Raw genomic sequence first — 19,938 nt, forward strand, 5'->3', positions numbered from 1 at the left:
ATGACAACTGAAACAAAACATAGCCAGCTGTTGTGGCAGGCACCTGTAGTCCCAGCTACTCGGGAGGCTGAGGCAAGAGAATCGCTTTAAGCCCAAGAGTTTGAGATTGCTGTGAGCTGTGATGCTACAGCACTCTACCGAGGGCGATAAAGTGAGATTCTGTCTCTAAAAAAAAATACCCTACCCAGTGAACATGAAATTGTACATTGTGTATAATTGTTCATTAGAAAGGACAGCTTTACATGAATATTCATATATTTATTTTGTTTTAATTTGAATTGCCTGTGCAGGGTTCCTTATGCAGAGAAATAAAGCAGATTCAGGAAAATAAAAATAATAAATAAATAAAAAGATATGAGAAAATTACGACCAAATGTATGCCAATAAATTTGAAAATTTAAATGAACTATTTAATTTAATTTAATTTTTATTTATTCTTTAATTTAATTTTTATTTTTTTTTTGCAGTTTTGGCTGGGGCCGAGTTTGAACCCGCCACCCTCGGTATATGGGACCTGCACCCTACTCCCTGAGCCACAGGCGCCACCTAAATGAACTATTTAAATTTTTAGAAAATATATCTTGCTAAAAGTGCCACAAAAAGAGGAAATCTGAATTGTTATGTAATTATAAAAAATGATAAGTTGATAATATTAAAGATCTGTCTTCAGCTCTATTAAATACAAGCTTTGTGATCTTGGCAAGCTATGTAATCAATTTCCCCACCTGAGAAATGAATATAGTAATGTAATGTCATGGGTAATGTTGGAAGATTAAATGAGATAATGCCTATAGAGGATTGCACAGGGCCTAGAAGTTGCCCTGTGCTCAATGTATGCTAGACAGTATTAGTCTCCTTTACAACTCTGGGTATGTATCACTGAATGCAAACTGTGTGTTCTTCAGGTGAATTTGCATACATGTTCAAAAAGGTAAAAAGGCCAGATCTATCTCTTCTAAAGTAAAACTGCTCAGGGTAATAAGTCCCTCTGAATTTTAAAATTAAAATTGAAAGTAAATCGATCTGGCCCTTAAATTAGATTATCTCTGCTTTCCTTTTGCACGCTTGCCTCAATGTCAGTCTAGGAATCTTTTCCATTGTTGTGGGTGCAACTTCTATGATATATACAAAACCACTTGCATAACTCCAGGCCTGGATGCTGATTTCAATGGCTTAGTAAAGACTATCTCACTTGAAATTTACACTCCAGCCCCTATAGTCACTGTCTTGATTCTCCTTGATCTCCACACCCAGGTGTGATTTTCCAGGCTGGTATTTGATTTCCTGTTTAGACTGCTCCCATGATCTCTACTCACTAGTCAGAATATCACCCATACCTCCCGAGTTACATGAAGTTCTTTCCAGTGTAGCTGATTTTTTCTCATCCTTTCTCTATTACTCTGAGGCTTTACTCAAATTTGGTTGTGTCACAATCTTTAGGAGATTCCCCATTTCTTGATCAGAGAACTCTTCATTTCTACAGGTCTTGCCTCTACCATCATGAGTGTGAGACACAGACTTATCTCACTTCTTCCTGGAATTTCTAACTTCAAGAGCTCTTCTTTGTGGTGTTGCAGACTTAAACAGGGTGCCTGCCGGCTGTGGAGCCCTCACCCTTCTTAATGAGGTTTGCTTCTTTTAGCACAGGTCATCCTGTTGTGATTTCTTCCACTTTGTTCTTATCTTAGGAATCCAGTTTATTTCCTTGTGCTAATTAGTCTCTTCACCACACCTACTCTGTTTTGTGTTTCTTCCTCATTTGTCAGATTTTTGAAAGCTGTTTCTTTCCCTCCTTCCATTCCCACCGGCCCAAATTCTATCCTTCCTTCAAGCATCATCTCAAAGGATATCCCTAAATGAAACCTCTTCTACAGCTTCCTCTTCTTGTCCCCTCTTTCCATAGACTCTCTGTTCCACTTATAGCACTTTGGTTACTCAACCTAAAGTTGTAATTATTTGTGTACCCTGTTCAAAGGCTCTATTACATTATTAGAGACTTGAGGGCAGGGATTATTTCTTACTCATCAGCTCCCACAGTGCCCAGCAATGGTGCCTGGAATATAGGAGATATTCAGGAACTCTCTGCTGAACTGAATTCATGAGTGTGAAAATTCAGAGGATAAAATTGAATATTTTTTTCAGTTTCTGGGATGGTATCCAACAGTGCCCTGGCTGGCTTCATTATTTACTAGGAAACAGGTTGTATGGACCTAGAGGTGCCAAATGAAACAAAGGCTTCCATAATATACATTTATCAGCCCCGTAGGAATTGTCTCATCCATTCATTTATTCATTAATTTAACCAACATTTATGGATGATTTAAGTGCTGAACCCACAGCTTTACCCCCTCTTTTGCTCTAAAGAGAGATGACAGGGAGTGGGAACCTGACATTAAGATATTGTAATCTAGTTGGGGAGTTTGAAATATAAACAACTGACTGTAAGGCAAAGTGAAATAGGTGTTATAGTCACACATAGGCCAAATTCTGTGGGAGCACTAGTCCTTGATTTCAGGAGAGGAGAGAAGAGGGATATGGAAAACAGATAAGGATGGTTCAGAAGAAGAGCAACTTTTTTTTTCTAATGGACTCATAGCATCATCATGACAGCAAGGCCCCTAAGAGGAGGAAATCCTGTCATTTATGACATGGACGAACCTGGTGCTAAGTGAAATAAGCCAGGCACTGAAGACAAATACCACATGATCTTGATTATTTGTGAAGAAAGTTGAACTCACAGAAATAGAGAGTTGAGGGAGGGAATAAGAAGTCATTGATCAGCAGTGCCCATATCTCAGTGGGTAGGCAGCACCAGCCACATACACTGAGGCTGGTGGGTTGGAATCCAGCCAGGGCCTGCTAAAACAACAATGACAACTGCAACAACAAAAAAAAGCTGGGCATTGTGGCGAGTGCCTGTAATCCCAGATACTTGGGAGACTGAGGTAAGAGAATTGCTTAAGCCCAAGAGTTAGAGGTTGCTGTGAGCTGTGACTCCATAGCATTCTACCGAGGGTGACAGCTTGAGACTCTGTCTCAAAAATTAAAAAAAAAAAAAAAAATGGGCAGAGCCTGGGGCTCAGTGAGTAGGGTGCCAGCCCCATATACCCAGGGTGGAGGGTTCGAACCTGGCCCTGGCCAAACTGCAACAAAAAAATAGCTGGGCATTGTGGTGGGCGCCTGTAGTCCTAGCTACTTGGGAGGCCAAGGCAAGAGGATTGCCTAAGCCCAAGAGCTGGAGGTTGCTGTGAGCTGTGACGCCACGGCACTCTACCAAGGGTGACAAAGTGAGATTCTGTCTCTAAAAAAAAAAGAAGTTGTTGATCTAGGGGACTACAAAGTTTCAAATAGACAGAAAGAATAGACTTTGACTTTGAGATTTATTGCACACCAAAGTGACTATCATCTATAATCATGTATTACTGGGTGGTGCCTGTTGCACAGTGGGTAGTGCGCCGGCCCCATATACTGAGGGTGGCAGTTTCAAACCCAGCCCTGGCCAAACTGCAACAAAAAAGTAGCTGGGCATTGTGGCAGGTGCCTGTAGTCCCAGCTACTTGGGAGGATGAGGCAAGAGAATCACCTAAGCCCAGGAGTTGGAGGTTGCTGTGAGCTGTGACGCCACAGACTCTACTGAGGGCAATAAAGTGAGACTCTGTCTCTAAAAAAAAAAAAATAATAATAATAATGTATTATATATTTCCAAATAACTAAGAGAGTAAATTTCAAATGTCTCCCTATAAAAAGTGATGGTTAAGGCCAGTGCAATGGCTCACACCTGTAATCTTAACACTCTGGAGGTCAAGGTGGGTAGATTCCTTGAGCTTCAGAGTTCAAGACCAACCTGAGCAAGAGTGAGAACCATCTGTAGTCTCAGCTACTCAGGAGGCTGAGGCAAGAGGATTGCTTGAGTCTAAGAGTTTGAGGTTGCCGTGAGCTATGATATCAGCATGCTATTGAGGGTGACAAAGTTATACTCTGTCTCAATAAAGTAACATAAAATAAAATAAAATAAAATAAAATAAAATAAAATAAAATAAAATAAAATAAAATAAAATAAAATAAAATAAAAATAGGGTGGTTCCTGTGGCTCAAAGGAGTGGGGCACTGGCCCCATGTGCTGGATGTGGCGGGTTCAAACCCAGCCCCGGCCAAAAACTGGAAAAAATAAAAAATAGAAAAAAAAAAAAAGTAGAAAAACTTAGCCAGGTGTTGTGGCAAGTGCCTGTAGTTCCAGCTAGCTACACTTGGGAGGGTGAGGCAAGAAGATAATTTGAACCCAGGAGTTTGAGGTTGCTGTGAGCTATAATGACGCCATAGCACTCTAGCCCTGGGCAACACAGACTGTCTAAAAAAAAAAAATTAGATACAGGGCTCACATACAATTGACCCTTCTTATCTATGGGTTCCACATCAGATAAAAAAAAATTTGGAAACAAAATAGTTAAAAAATACAAATTTTAAAAATACTGTAAAACTATTTACATAGCATTTTCATTATATTTAGGTATTATGAACAATCTATATTGATAAGTACGTAAGGGAAATGTGTATAGGTTATATGCAAATACTACAAAATTTTATAGAAGGAAGTTGAACATCTGTGGATTTTCTATCTGAAGGAGTTCCTGGAACCAAACCTCCAAAGTTACTAAGGGATGACTGTACTTCTTTTCCCCCATGTTCAGATAGCCTAGAAAATTTAGAAAACTCTCAGAGGAAAGAGATCTTGATACGGAGTCAGGACCCAGACCCAGTGGTATCACCAGTCCTGACCTGGATTCAAACTGACAGGGACTTCAGAAGTGCTATAGTCATCACTTGAGTCTGGCCTGGGGCAGAGTCAGGTCACAGATAGGATACTTGGTACTTTTCCTTTTGCATTTCCCTGTGACTCAGGCCACAGGGACAAATGTAGCAGGGTGTTGGTTTGTTTTCTGTGTTTCTTTAACACAGCTTCCTTGATGACACAGATAGCTTCGGAAGGGCAAAGATAAGGGGCCAATCTGATGCAGCCTTCCACAATAGAAACTAAGCTTTTGATCATTAATTAGTTACCAAATTGCTTGTAGGTGACTTTTTTTTTTTTTGAGACAGAATCACTCTGTTGTCCCAGGCTAGAGTGCAGTGGCATCATTATAGCTCACAGCTACCTCCGACTCCTGGGTTCAAGTGATCCTCCAGCCTCAGCCTCCAAAGTAGCTGGGACTACAGGTACCAACCACTTTGTCTGGCTAATTTTTTTTCTATTTTTAATAAAGACGGGGTCCCCTTCTTATTCAGGCTGGTCTTGAACTCCTGAACCAAGGGATCCTCCCACCTCGGCCTCCCAGAGTGCTTAGATTACTGGTATGGACCACCACTCTTGGCTTAGGTGACTTATTATATACAGAAAAAGCATGATATGACAACTGAAACAAGATGCTATGTTGCTGGTTATCAAGATGGAAGAGAAAACAGTAGTGTGCACCTGTAGTCTCAGTCACTTGGGAGGCTGAGATGGGAGGATTGGCTTGAGCCAGAAGCTTGAGACCAGCCTCAGCAATATAGTGAGACTCTATCTCTTTAAAAAAAAAAAAAATTAAGTCTCGGAGCCTATAGCTCAGCGACTAGGGCGTCAGCCACATACACTGGGGCTGGTGGGTTCGAACCCAACCCGGGCCTGCCAAACAACAATGACAACTAAAATAAGAAAAAAAAAAATAGCCGGGTATTATGGAGGGCATCTGTAGTCCCAGCTAGTTGGGAGGCTGAGGCAAGAGAAACGTTTAAGCCCAAGAGTTTGAGGTTGCTGTGAGCTGTGATGCCACAGCATACAACCGAGGACAACATAGTAAGACTCCATCTCAAAGAATATATACATATATTAAGAGGCCTAAGCGGAAGGATCCCTTGAACTCAGGCATTTGAGACCAGCCTGAGGTAGAGCCAGACCTTGTCTCTACTAAAATAGAAAAACTGAGGCAAGAGGATAACTTGAGCTCAAGAGTTTGAGGTTGCTGTGAGCTATGATTCCACAGCACTCTACCCAGGGCAACATCTTGAGACTCTGCATCAAAAAAAAAAAAAAAAAAAAAGATTATATTCTCAGTCTCACTTGAAATTAAGTATGACTATGACACAATGTTTTGGTCAATGGATGCACAGCAGAAATGGCAGCTGGGAACTTCTCTTAAAGATATTTGGTATGTATCCTCTGGCCCCCGTCTACTCTGTCTTCTTTTAGCCTGTTGTTTGGAATGGAGATGTGATAGCTATCATTTTGAACCATAAAACTCATACCCTTTGGTTAGCTGGATGTCCTGGCAGGTGCCTATAGTCCCAAGTACTCGGGAGGCTGAGGTAGGAGGATGGCTTAAACCCAGGAGTCTGGGGTTCCTACGAGTTAGGCTGATGCCACAGCACCCTAGCCTGGGGCAACAGAGTGAGACTCTGTTTCAAAAATTTTTTTTTCTAATTTCAAAATAAAATGAAGATGTAAGCAAGATGGAAGAAATTGTCACCATACTTACCTGGCAGGGGAGATACCATGATCATGAAGAAATTGCCACCAAAGAATGCAGCTGTAGAGGATGGAAAAGAAAAAGAGAAAGAAACATTTTCCCTAGAGCCTCTGGAGGGAGCTCTACCTTCGGACACTGATTTTGGCCCAGTGAAACTGAGCACAGACTTCTGATCTCTAGAACAGAGAGAATGAATGTATATTATTTAATAGTAATTTGTTACAGCAGTCATAGGAAACTAATATAGCCAGGTATTATTCTCAGGGCTTTCCTGGTATTATTTCATCCAACCCTCACCTTTTCTCATCTCCTCATTGACAGTGGGGAAGTGTATTCAGGGACTTCTCTGACTGACTCTCTTTATTCTGGGTGAGGGAAGGATCTGAAGAACCTTTTGCCACAGCTTTCCTCTAAACCTCTCTACCAATCCCATAACCCAGGGTCCAGAGCGAAAGAAGTTGCAACAAGAGAAAAAATGATGATCTTTTCATCGACGTGTTTTGTAAATCTGTTTTTTTGTGTGTGTTAGATTAGGACAAAGGTGGCAGCTTTTACCATCTTGAAGGCCAGTCATGTAGCATCCTATTTCCTTGTGATGTTGCTGCCTTCTGCTGTAGTAAGAGCCCCTTCCACCTCCCTCTTATAAGGACACTTGGGATTTACAGTTTACCTGGATAATCCAGGATAATTTCCCTATCTTAAGATCCTTGACAGCTGGCTTGGTGCCTGTAGCTCAAGCCGCTGAGGCACCAGCCACATACACCAGAGCTGGCGGGTTCGAATCCAGACTTGGTCTTCCAAACAACAATGACCACTACAACCAAAAAATAGCCAGGCGTTGTGGCAAGCACCTGTAGTCCCAGCTAGTTGGGAGGCTGAGGCAAGAGAATCGCTTAAGCCCAGGAGTTGAAGATTGCTGTGAGCTGTGATGCCACGGCACTCTACCCGGGCAACAGCTTGAGGCTCTGTCTACAAAAAAAAAAAAAATTCTCCCCTTAACACATACTGGTGAAGACAATTTGGCACACTAAGGCAACACCACCAGGAAGACAGCTGAGAAGGCAGGCGTGCCTCCTCACAGCCTCCCCCACTCTGTTTTACTTTGAGGTTTTAATGTCAAAATACAAACTCTTGATGGTCTTAAAATAATCTTTTCACACGATAAGATAGTTTTATGCTGTAAAAACATTAGTTTTTGGTCAAAGGTTATGTTCTTCCATCATCTGTCACCAGCTGTCAGTATCCTCTTTAAACGTCCGTTTTTTCTTCATAACAACACCTGCTTGTAGCTCCTTGACTGTCCAGGTACGGTTTACAGCCTAAACGTGTGACACTGTCAAACAAGAGCTCCACGGTTGTTTCACATGCTAGTCCTGCACATTTCGGCAGGTCTTGGAGAGGCAGTGCTGGAGGAACTCCTTGTCACAGTCTTTGTTGCTTTTGCCACAGGTCTCATAGCACCTGTCATGTTAGTTGCAGAACTTTGTCAGGGAAGGGCTACCAATGTTAAGATGAACACCAAACAATGGAGAGCCATATCCTTTCCTCGGGGAGGGCTGTAATCATAACGTGGGTAAAGTTTATATCCGTCTCTGCACTAATACTGGCAGAGGCCGTCCTCGCCTCCTAGGAGGTCCAAGGCTGCGGTCAGGTACTGTCCATCTTGTGGATGCCGTTCCAAAAGGTCTTCAGGGTGTCCCTCCAGTTGGTGGTCTGGGCCAGCTCCTGACCCCGGCTGCCAGTAGAAGCAGCAGGAGAGTGAGCGCGGACCGCGGGAGCAGGGCCATCCGCGCAACGCCGGGCTCCCTGGGTCCCCGGAGCCGGTCGCAACCCCAAGGAGCCCCTGGGACGCACTAAGCGGCAGCGCGGGCCGCGGGTTCTGTTCCCAGCGGATCTGCGCGCAGCAGCCGCCTTCACAGAACGGTCTCCAGGAGCCGCGCCGCAGCGAAGATGAGCTGCCCGCGCGCCCGCTTTCCTGGGCCTGAGAAATCGTCCTCGCTGTCTTGTCATTGATGAACCATGTGACAGGCACATCAGAAACCTGAGTCACCAAAGCTTCCTTTTCCTTACTCATTGCCACATAACATAATTAGAGCGGGGTGAGAGAAAAAAATGGAAGCTACAAATGTTCTCACCAGCATCTCCAACGCACTAAGGGAGATGAAGTGGCTGCCGTCCCAGTCGTAGGGCTTTTAGATTTCCACCAACACAGCTCTAAGGGATTCGATGCATGTGCCTGTTCGTTCATCAGTGCTTCCCCGTCCTCTGGGCAAATCTGCGTGGAGGTCAACATGTCACTGGAATATTGCTCCCAGTGATCGGGGAAACCTTGGAGTGGAAGGAGGTGCGAGAGGGGCTCAATGGCTGGTGCCACCCCGCTTCGCCTCCAAGTCTGTTACCTACCGGCTGTCCCCACTGGGCATTGGCTCTACATGCTCTTAATCAAAACCTGTCATTCCAGGATGGTTTTGGAGACTAAGTACCTTTTCTTTTAGGACATTTTTTCCTTCCCACGTTATTATGCAGTTGATTAGGTTTAAATATAACTCAATCCAGATCAGTCCAGTTCATATTATTATTTTTATTTTTGAGACAGTCTCACTTTGTCTCTCTCGGTAGAGTGTTGTGGCATCATAACTCACAGCAACCTCAAACTCTTGGGCTCAAGCGATTCTCTTGCCTAAGCCTCCGGAGTAGTTGGGACCACAGGCGCTGGCCACAACACCCAGCTATTTTTAGAGAGAGGGTCTCCTCTGGCTCAGGCTGGTCTGGAACCTGTGAGCTCAAGCAATCCACCCGCCTTGTCCTCCCTCTTATAATCCCAGAGTGCTGGAATTACAGGCGTGAGCCAACCCTCCTGGCCTCCAGCTCCTATTTTCCAGGATGACAACCTGCCCCTGCCATCTTAATTTATCTGGGTATTCCTGAGACTATCACACATCTACAAGGATCCCTTTGGCTGTGTCTTTTCCACTGGTGTCTGACCTCATCCTTTTTATTTAGTTCTCACTGATTTTTTTCTAAGTTTCAGGGATACTTTGGGGGTATCATCCAAGCATATTTCCCATATAAATACCGTCTCATTAATTCTATAAATGGACATCATGGAGTAGTGTTATTGTTATTTTAAAGCTGAAAAAACTGACACTAAGAGGTTTGTTAGGTTGGCAAAGTGGCTGACACCTGTAATCAATCCTAGCATTCTGGGAGGGAGAGGCTAGAGGATCACTTGAGCTCAGGCTAGTCTGAGAGGATCACCTCTACTAAAATAGAAAAATTAGCTGGCATCTTAGCAGGGACCTAGTCCCAGCTACTCCAGAGGCTGAGGCAGGAGGATCGCTTGAACCCAGGAGTTTGAAGTTGATGTGAGATAGGCTGAGGCCATGGTACTCTAGGCTGGACATCAGAGTAAGATTCTGTCTCAAAAAAAGAAAAAAGGTTTGGTAACTTTTCAACTTGTCTAAAATCACCTTGCTGGTAGCTGATAAATTATAAGAATTATGTGTTATTTGGGGGGTTGGGCAAAAAAAAAACAACCCAAAAGAATTGTTATTCCAGCCGGGTGTGTTGGCTCATGTATGTAATCCCAGCACTCTGGGAGGCCCAGGCTGGTGGATTGCTTGAGCTCACGAGTTCGAGACCAGCCTGAGCAAAAGTGAGACTCCTGTCTCTACTAAAATAGATAAAACTGAGGCAAGAGACTCGCTTGAGCCCAAGAGTTGGAGGTTGCTGTGAGCTATGATGCCATGGCACTCTACCCAGGGCAAGAGCTTGAGACTGTCTCAAAAGGAAAAAAAAAAGGAATTGTTATTCTATCCATGATCAGTCTGATTTTAAAATTCAGTCTCTCCCCAAATAATTCTGAGATGACTTTGAAAAAAATCAAATTTTCCAAATGGACATTTCGATAGGTGATTTATTTATGTTTTCTGATGATGAAATCTTATACCATGTACAATAGTAGTTCAAATCTCATTACACATAAATCATGCTGTTGGGCTTTTTAATGCTATACATGCTTTAAATATATTAATGCAATTAATAGTTGCATATATATATATATTTTTTTTTTTGAGACCGAGTCTCTATCTGTCACCCTGGGTAGAATGTTGTGGTGTCATCATAGCTCACAGCAACCTCAAACTCTTGGGCTCAAGTGATCCTCTTGCTTCAGCTTCCCAAGTAGCTGGGACCACAGGTGGCCACCACTCCTGGCTAGTTTTTCTATTTTTAGTAAAGACAGAGTCTCACTCTTGCTCAGGCTGGTCTCAAACTCTTGAGCTCAAGTGATCCACTAGCTTTGTCCTCCCATAGTGCTAGGATTACAGGTGTGAGCCATCATGCCCGGCCAAGATCTGCTAACATTTTAAGACTTTTGTATCTTTATTGATAAGAGAGATCAGTCTATAATTTTCCGTTCTTATAATATCTTTGTCTGGTTTGAGTATCTAGGTTATGCTGCATCATAAAACAAGTTATAAAGTGTTCTCTTCTTTTTTATTGCCTCATGTTTACAAGATGCTATCTGTACTATTTGTACTATTTATACTTTATGTATTTTCTTTTTGGCCTAACATATGGTCAATTTTTGTGAATTATCCAGAGATATTTAAAAGGAAGGTGTATTTTCTTTTTAGAGAACCACATTTTATCTATGTTATTAATTATGCTAGTGAGCCCTTCTATGTCTTTAAGGTTCCTAATAGTGCATTTCCATTTTTCCTTGTATATCTTATGATGTCATGTTTTAATTAATATTCATGTTGGTGCTAAGATATTTAGTGCTTAGATATTCATAGCTTTGTAACTCGCTTGGAAATTGCATTCTTTATAAGTTATTTCTTTGTATCCCTTAACACAATGTTAGCCTTGCCTGATATTAAAATTACAACAATTACTTTCTTCTTTTGTAAAGATTTATAAATTATTCTATTTTGGATCCCTTATGTACAACATAGTGTTGGATTTTACTTTATGATCCAATCCAAATTTATTTTATTTTAATACATTAGCTTAGCCAATTTACACTTATCAAATTGACACACTTAGTCATAACTATCTCAAATTATTTTATGATGCCTTCTATTTTTCATAGATTCTTTTAAAAATATGAAAATGTGGTATGTATTTTTATTTTTTCTGAAAATTTGGAAGATTTATATTTTTGTTTTGAGTATCTTTATAGTTTAATGGACTCAATCTTCATTTCTTAGGCATTATCAATCCCCTAATATGAACAAATAATGAAATTAGTATACTACTTTCTCTTTATCCTATTGGCCTTTTTTTTTTTGCAATAGTTTTCACATTCATCTCTTGGCTGACGTAAGTTCATCATCTAGTAGTTTCTTCAAGGAAAGCTCATGGAAACAATATTTCCTGAGTTCTTGCATGTTTAAAAAAGTCTCATTGTGCCTTTTTTATAAACCACAGTTTGGCTGGGTATAAAAGATGTGGATGGCACTTACTTTCCTTGAGGACTTCCTAGGCATTGCTATTAGCAATGACTGTTCCTATGGAGAAGTCTGAGATTAGTCTGAATGTTTTTTTCCCCTCTCAAATTATTTGATCATTTGCCTTGCTACTCAAAAAGATTCTTCCTGGCTTGGCGCCTGTGGCTCAAGTGGCTCAGGCGCCAGCCACATACACCTGAGCTGGCGGGTTCGAATCCAGCCCAGGGCCCACCAAACAACAATGATGACTGCAACCACAAAATAGCCGGGCGTTGTGGCGGGTGCCTGTAGTCCCAGCTATTTGGGAGGCAGAGGCAGGAGACTCGCTTAAGCCCAGGAGTTGGAGGTTGCTGTGAGCTGTGATGTCACGGCACTCTACCCAGGGTGACAGCTTGAGGCTCTGTCTCAAAAAAAAAAAAAAAAGATTCTTCCTTTATCTTTAAAATCAGTAACTACTTCTGTGCTGACTTTTCCATGTTAACTTTTCCTTGGACATTATATGACCCTCAATTTGTGTATTTAAATATTCTTTTATTTCTAGAAATTTTCCCTGAATTATTTACGGAAATTATTTTCTATTATTTTGGTTTTTGTCATCAGGGAATCCCTTATGCAAATATTAGATCTCTTTTGTCTGTCTTTCATATATATCAATTCCTTTCTAGTCTTTTTTTTTTTTTTTTTGAGACAGAGTCTTGGGCTCAAGTGATTCTCTTGACTCAGTTTCCCAGGTAGCTGGGACTACAGGTGCCTGCCGTGATGCCCTGCTATTTTTAGAGATGGAGTCTTGCTCTTGCTCAGGCTGATCTTGAGCCCCAGAACTCAGGCAATCTACTTGCTTCAGCCTCCCTATGCAATTTTTTTTTTTTTTTTTGAGACATTCTCATTCTGGATAGAGTGCTATGGCATTATCATAGCTCACAGCAACCTTGGACTCTTGGCCTCAAGTGATCCTCCCTCCTCAGCCCAGAGTGCCAGGATTACAGGTGTCATGTTTATGCATTTGTGGCATGAATATCTCAATGGTAATGCTGTTTTCTTCTGACTGCATCCTTTTAAAAAAAAATATTTTTCTCAAATTGTGTTAAATCTACACATCATTATATCACTAAAGGAATAAAGCCAACAGCTTCTGACTGTATCCTAACAAGTGGTGAATAATTTTAGTTTGACCATAGTGATTAACTTCAACCACTTGAATCAAGTGGAATATGCCAGGCTTCTCCACCATAAAGTTAAATCTTTTTCCCTGTGCAAAAATATTTTGGGGGGAGGGTGCTTTTAGATTATGTGGCTACCCTAGGGCGGCGCCTGTGGCTCAGTCGGTAGGGCATCGGCCCCATTATACCGAGGGTGGCGGGTTCGGGCCGGCCCCGGCCACACTGCAACCAGAAAATAGCCGGGCGTTGTGGCGGGTGCCTGTAGTCCCAGCTACTTGGGAGGCTGAGGCAAGAGAATCGCCTTAAGCCCAGGAGTTGGAGGTTGCTGTGAGCTGTGTGAGGGCACAGCACTCTACCGAGGGCCATAAAGTGAGACTCTGTCTCTACAAAAAAAAAAAAAAAAAAAGATTATGTGGCTACCCATTCTTTCTCAAATTTTGAATTGAGTAAATAATTTATCAATATAGATTTGTGGTTTTCCACTTTATTCTATGGGTTATAACTGCTACCATCATTATTTGTATGCTCAGATTACCTCTGATTTGGCCAATAGAAGTCTCTTCATGCTGGTTTCTGTGCCCTTTAATATGCCCCAGCATTCTTGGAACACTTCTGTACTTTCTGGTACAAGATACTCTAGGTTCATCTTGTACTTTTCCTGCTTTGACCCTAGATTTAGCCATTTTCTTAGGAAGTCCTGGTTCCTTCCAGTGGAGAATGGTATTTAGAAACCAAGATTTGAGTGCTATATGTGCTCTTTGCTCTCAGTGTTACTGTCCCTAAGCTTCTTATATAGACAGAGCTATGCAGTGTGTGTGTGTGTGTGTGTGTGTGTGTGTTGGGGAGGCATGTGCACATATATAGGCTTTAGTCTGTTTGCTCCTCTATAACAAAAAGTACTATAAATTGGGTGGCTTATATACAGTAAACATTTACTTCTCGCAGTTCTGGAAGCTGGGATGTCCAAGATCAAAGGATTGACAGATTCAGAGTCTGGTGAGGGCCAGTTTCTCGTAGATGACACTTTCTTTCTGCATCTTCACATGGCAAAAGGGGCAAACCTAAGTTCTTTGAGTCTCTTTTAGAAGGGAATTAATCTCATTGATGAGAGTTTAGTTCTCATGATCTAATCATCTCCCAAAGTCCCCACCTCCTAATACTATCAGGAGTTACTGTTTCAACATATGAATTTTGGGGGAACACAAACATTCAGACAATGACTGTGTGTGTATACATATGCAAATATTTATATGCTTATTTATTTTTCTGTCTATACTGAAAATCATGCATTCACACAGATCCTTCCAATTTTATCTAACACCACACAGGGTCATTTTGTTTTTCTCTTTTTCCATATTTATACCTTCCTTCTCCAACAGCAAGAAACCTAGTTTCTATTATCTTTGATGCTATTGGCCAGGTCCAGGTCTATTCTGCCCACACTCAGTTAATCAATTACTGTGACACAGGTTTTACAAAAAAGATTTAATCTCAAGGCCACCAAGTGAGGAGGTAGGAGAGCAGATCACTACTCCACCTCTCTGAAGATAAGGCTTAGGAAGATTTATAGTTAGGGAAGTGGGGTGATCTAAGGCAGAGGCGTCCAACCTGTGGCTCATGGCCCCATGCTGATTTTGCAAGAACTTTTTTTCCCTATCTGTGGTGTCAGATATCATAAAAAGTAAGCATGGACCTTTTTTTTTTTTTTTTTTTAATGATCAGCTTTCATTAGTGTTTGTGTATTTAATGTGTGGCCCAAGACAACCCTTATTCTTCCAATGCATGGCAGAGAAAATAAAAGGTTGGACATCCCTGACTAAAGCATGGGGACAAGTAGTGAGGAAAAATGAAGTAACAGATTCATTCTGCACAAGTGTAGTTGGGGTTCATGGCATTGGTATTTCATAGGACATATGAGCAGAAAATGGCAGCATTAGCATCATATGAGGGTGGAGTTTTTGGTCTTTTGATGTTAAAAGGCCACCTTTCAGGCAGTTGCATAAGCCTCCTTGAAGGGTGGGTGACCTTGCTCAGTTTGAACTGGACAGGAGCTGGCCCAAGTTCTGTAAAAACAACTGAAGTGACCATTATGATAGTGACTAATGAATGTTATTTATAAAGTAGCCAGTGAAGGTTAAATTTCTGCTTTCAGTGACATGGCCTTCAGTTCCTGTGGCATGTAGTTACATGGAAAAAGGGAGAAAAAAGTAACAAAAGGCAAGCAGGGCAGTCGACCCTGATCAAATTAACCCCTCAGTTTCACTTGCGTTTTATCAACCCTCTTCTGTGGCTGTCTCCTCACCTGAGCAAATGCCCTCTCCCACATACTCAGGCTCCAACACCTCGCCTTGGCAGACCCAATGATCATCCTTTTTATCACACTCAGCATCCTCCCCACACTGGGCTGTGATCCACCCCCCACCACGCGCGCGCGCACACACACACACACACACACACACACACTCCTGGACTGCTTCTCATCCTTCTAGGGCTTTGACACCTCATCTTACGACCACTTCCCTGCAAGGATACCCTTCTCATCCCACTCAGGAGCCCACCAGACCTGTGTCGCCCCATCCCACGCCCATGTAGACCCCGTCTGACCCTGTCTGCTGGATTGCCTCCATCCTTGGATGCCTTCTTCAGGTCTATGCCAAAGTATTCCATCACAGGTTCATCTGTTTCTCAGCAAAACTTTTCCTGTGAATCTTGTCTGCATTTTCTTTTTCCTCTTCTTTTTTTTCTTTTCCTATAATGCGTGTGTCTGTACAGTTCTTATTTTGGTTCTTTGTTCAAAACTAATTATTGAATGAGGTGAGTTACTTCTTCCTAGACCAGCTATTTGCAGATGTGACAATGAAGGAAAGAGGCTAACAGGAATTTCCCCTACAATCCTGGTTGTCTATAAGAGCTCTTTGAGCTTCTACTTCTCCCAGCTGCAAAGACAGGCACCTGTGGGGCTGTTCATATTGCCGCCCACCGGCATCTCCCCACTGCCTCCTGCAAGGAAAGCTTGTCAAGGGGATTCCTATTCAATCCTATCTCCTCTGATTCTCAGAACCAAATCTGTTCCATGGGAGCTTCTGCCACTAAGCTATGCATCCTGTTCTTGTCGCAAAAATGGACTTTGCACCTTAGAGAAGTATAATTTTCCAGCTTTCCCCCTAAGATCTTCAGCCACAGGCAGTCTTACTACAAGTCTTCTTGTACGCTAGTGTTTTCAACAATGTAAAGCACTGGAGGATCTATGTGAACCCCTGTGTTGCGTTGCTTACTGGGCTCTGGGTCTGTTGCTTTTGTTGTTTTGTGTCACTCTCGTGTTCCCTGGGATCCTGCTACACTACGGACTTTTGATGATGTGTCTTCCTGCTCCTAGACTCCAAGTATGTGGCTCCTTGAGTGGTATCACACCCTTTCCCTCCCTCCCTGCTATGACTACTCAAATCTTTCTAAGCACTACTCAAGTCTTTTCTTTTCCTTCATAACCATTACCATAATTACGGTTGAGGCATTACTTCTGTGATTAACTGTTTAATGGCTCCCCCCTCTGAAGTGGGGACTGTATCTCCAGCACCTGTACCTGACATGTCATAAGCATTTATTTTTGCTGAATGAATGAGCCCACCCAATATGACTCCTGCTCCATCTTTCCACCAAAACTCCTTTTCCATGATTACCAATTACCCTAGTTGTAAACTCCATTAGACACTGATTTTCATCTTGATTTCTTGTCAGTATTAAACACTTTGCCACTTCCTTTTCAAAACACTGCCTTTTCTTGTTACGGCTTCACTTACTCTCCAGATCCTTTGTTGGTCTCTCTTCACTTTTCCTAATTTGCCAATGTTGGATGCTCAGAGCTTGGACCAGAGTTTTCTCCCTAGATTATCTCATTCTTACTTACCACTTTAAATAGTCTATACACCAATGACTTCCCAATTTAATCCTGAACTTTTGGGCCTAGACTTTCCCAGACTCTGATATCAAGTGCACCCTATATTACTTGGATCTGCTATAGTTTGGAGATTTGTCCCCTCAAACTTCATGTTGAAAGTGGAGGTGAGTAGTGAGTTCCCAAAAGAGCCTGACAGCCCCTTTCCCCATCTTGCATCATCTTTTTCATGTGCTCTCTGCACACACAGGAAGCAGCCTGAGGCCCTCATCAAAAGCCCAGCCAATGCCAGAGCCATGCTTCTTGTACAGCCTGCAGAACCAGGAGCCAAATAAACTTATTTTCTTTATAAATTACTCAGCCTCTGGTATTCCTTTATAGCAACACAAAATGGGCAAAGAAAGCATCTCAGACTTGGGCTATTCAAAATTACATGCACTATCTTTTCCTCCAAAACTGTTCTTCCTCCTCCAGTCTTGCCCATAACAGATAATAGCATCTTCAGGTTATCCAGACTAACCATCTGGTTAGTCATGTCAGGAATCTGGGAGCAAACCTTTCCTACTACCTCTCAGCTCCCATAAGCCAATCTCTTACCAAGTCCCATGGAACCGACCTGTAAAATAAATCTTGGATCTCTCTATTCTACTCCACCTCCACTTCCACCATTTATCCAAGTCCAAGTCGCTCTTAGCTGGTCTCCTTCCTTCCTTCCACTCTTCCTGTGCCACCAGCATTGTCACTGCTACTACCAAATGCCTCCCTTCCCTGAGTATTTCTAAACTAAAATTCCTATTTTCTGACTCTTTTTCTAATGCTTTATAGTACTTTCTTCTAGCTTCCCAACCCTTCTAATGCTTTCTTCTAGTGCTTTCATAATGGAAGGTATGTGACTAGTTCCTTAGAGTGTTCTCCATTAATCTCACCCTTTGCAAAGTTTTTACTACTTTAATTTTCATCAATAACCTTATCCGTAACAAACAAGTTGTTCAAGAAACCTCATTTTTTTTTTTTTTTGCTTTTTGTTGCTTCAAAGGTTTGAGCAATTGAATAGTTGATAGCCTGATAGTGAGAGCCAGAAGCAGAATTTTAGAACTGCTCTGACCTTTGGAACACCAAGGAGCTGTGACACACTGATTTTTCTTATTAGTGCATTATATAATCCAGACATGTAATAACCCAGTATCTGTGATGGGTTAAAGTCTCTCTTTTAGATATGCAGCCCCAGAGGATGTGTAACCTGTGAGTTAAATTTTAAATTGCAAATAAATTTTCCTAGTAGAAATTTCTCAACTTGTTAAAGCTTTATTCAGGGGAGAGAGCAACTCAAAGCACTGTGCTGTTTGGGAAAGTTGAGCAGAGGCCCAAAGAAGCTGTGCCAAGCAGGCCACCAACAAAGGCAAAGCCAACATTTTACTGCTTACTCAGTAAAATGCCTAGAAAATCAGCTCCTCACCACTGCAAATGCTGAGCTCTTAGGAAAGTATCACAACAAGTTGTTTAAATACTAGCACAACAACTTGCTTTTTTTCAATTTAAAAATTTTTTAATTTTTTTTTTTTTTGAGACAGAGCCTCAAACTGTTGCCCTGGGTAGAGTGCCGTGGCATCGCAGCTCACAGCAACCTCCAACTCCTGGGCTCAAGTGATTTTCCTGCCTCCACCTCCCAAATTGCTGGGATTACAGGCGTCCGCCACAATGCCCGGCTATTTTTTGGTTGCATCTGTCATTGTTGTTTGGCGGGCTCGGGCTGGATTTGAACCCACCAGCTCAGGTGTATGTAGCTGGTGCCTTAGCCGCTTGAGCCACAGGTGCCGAGCCAAAAATGTATGTTTCTTAAGAATGCTTCTTGATTTACCTTTTAACCTTGTCTGTAAAGAGTCCTAGTCATAGAATATATTTCTAAAATTTTCTCCCACCCCTCCAAATATCTTTGCCTCTAGCCAACAACCTTCAAAACAATTGGTAATGTACCCATAAGCGGGCTTCGCTGCTCTCACCACACAGAAAGCCAATTACTGAGACAAGGAGGATTGTCAAGGGATAAAAAAGACTTATTACAGTGGCTGTGCCAACTGGGAGGTGGGCGGGAAGTACGGACTGCCTCAAATCTGCCTCCCCAATCAACAGGGCCGGGGTCCCCCCTCCCCACCCCAGGTGAAATGAATAATGTATGAGAGGCATGAGCACCATTACTTGTTTGGGGTGGAGTGCAGGGCATGCAAGCACAGTGAGAAATCATGCTAGTACATACATCCTATGATCGAAAAATGTTAGATAAGTCTTTCCCAGGGTGGGGATTTTAGTATTACAGTGCTCTAGGGATTGATATTGGTCATTCTTTCAGCCTTCTGTGCAGTCTGAGTGTGTCCTTGGGCACAATATGTGGTGGGGTATCACTTATCTTGTCGTCTTTGGACAAACAGGTGGTATAAGACTCTGTAGTTGTCTCATAGCTGCAAAGAGATTCCCTCAAAAGTGCTACAGAAAGTTACAAAGTTTTGTTTTTTTTTTGAGACAGAGTCTTAAAGTTTTGGTCAGCAAATCTTACTGGCGTGGGTACTTGGAACATAAGCCTGTGGCTCAGTGAGTAGGGCGCCAGCCCCATATACCGAGGGTGGCGGGTTCAAACCCGGCCCCGGCTAAACTGCAACAACAAAAAAAATAGCCGGGTGTTGTGGCCGGCGCCTGTAGTCCCAGCTACTCGGGAGGCTGAGACAAGAGAATCGCCTAAGCCCAGGAGTTGGAGGTTGCTGTGAGCAGTGTGACATCATGGCACTCTACCGAGGGCAGTAAAGTGCGACTCCGTCTCTACAAAAAGAAAAAAACAAACAACAACAAAAAAAAACAACTACAAACAAAACTAAAAATATATATATTTTCTTGCTTATGGAGCTAGTTTCAAAGTGTTACTGCTCAGGAGGAAACAA

General features: G+C 42.2%; 1 protein-coding gene and 1 pseudogene across 1 annotated transcript in view; one reads left to right on the forward strand and one right to left on the reverse strand.

The window, feature by feature from the left end:
* Positions 1-643, forward strand: part of TERB2 (telomere repeat binding bouquet formation protein 2) — a 30,991-nt gene extending 30,348 nt beyond the window's left edge. Inside the window, exon 6 of the mRNA XM_053596195.1 lies at positions 468-643. Coding sequence (XP_053452170.1) covers positions 468-532 — 65 coding nt within the window. The 3' untranslated portion in view covers positions 533-643. The remainder of the gene's footprint in view (positions 1-467) is intronic.
* Positions 644-7,751: 7,108 nt separating this feature from the next.
* On the reverse strand, positions 7,752-8,290 carry LOC128589225 (group XIIA secretory phospholipase A2-like; annotated as a pseudogene).
* Positions 8,291-19,938: the final 11,648 nt, after the last annotated feature.

This window comes from Nycticebus coucang, chromosome 6 (assembly GCF_027406575.1).
Source record: "Nycticebus coucang isolate mNycCou1 chromosome 6, mNycCou1.pri, whole genome shotgun sequence".
NCBI classification, from domain to species: domain Eukaryota; kingdom Metazoa; phylum Chordata; class Mammalia; order Primates; family Lorisidae; genus Nycticebus; species Nycticebus coucang.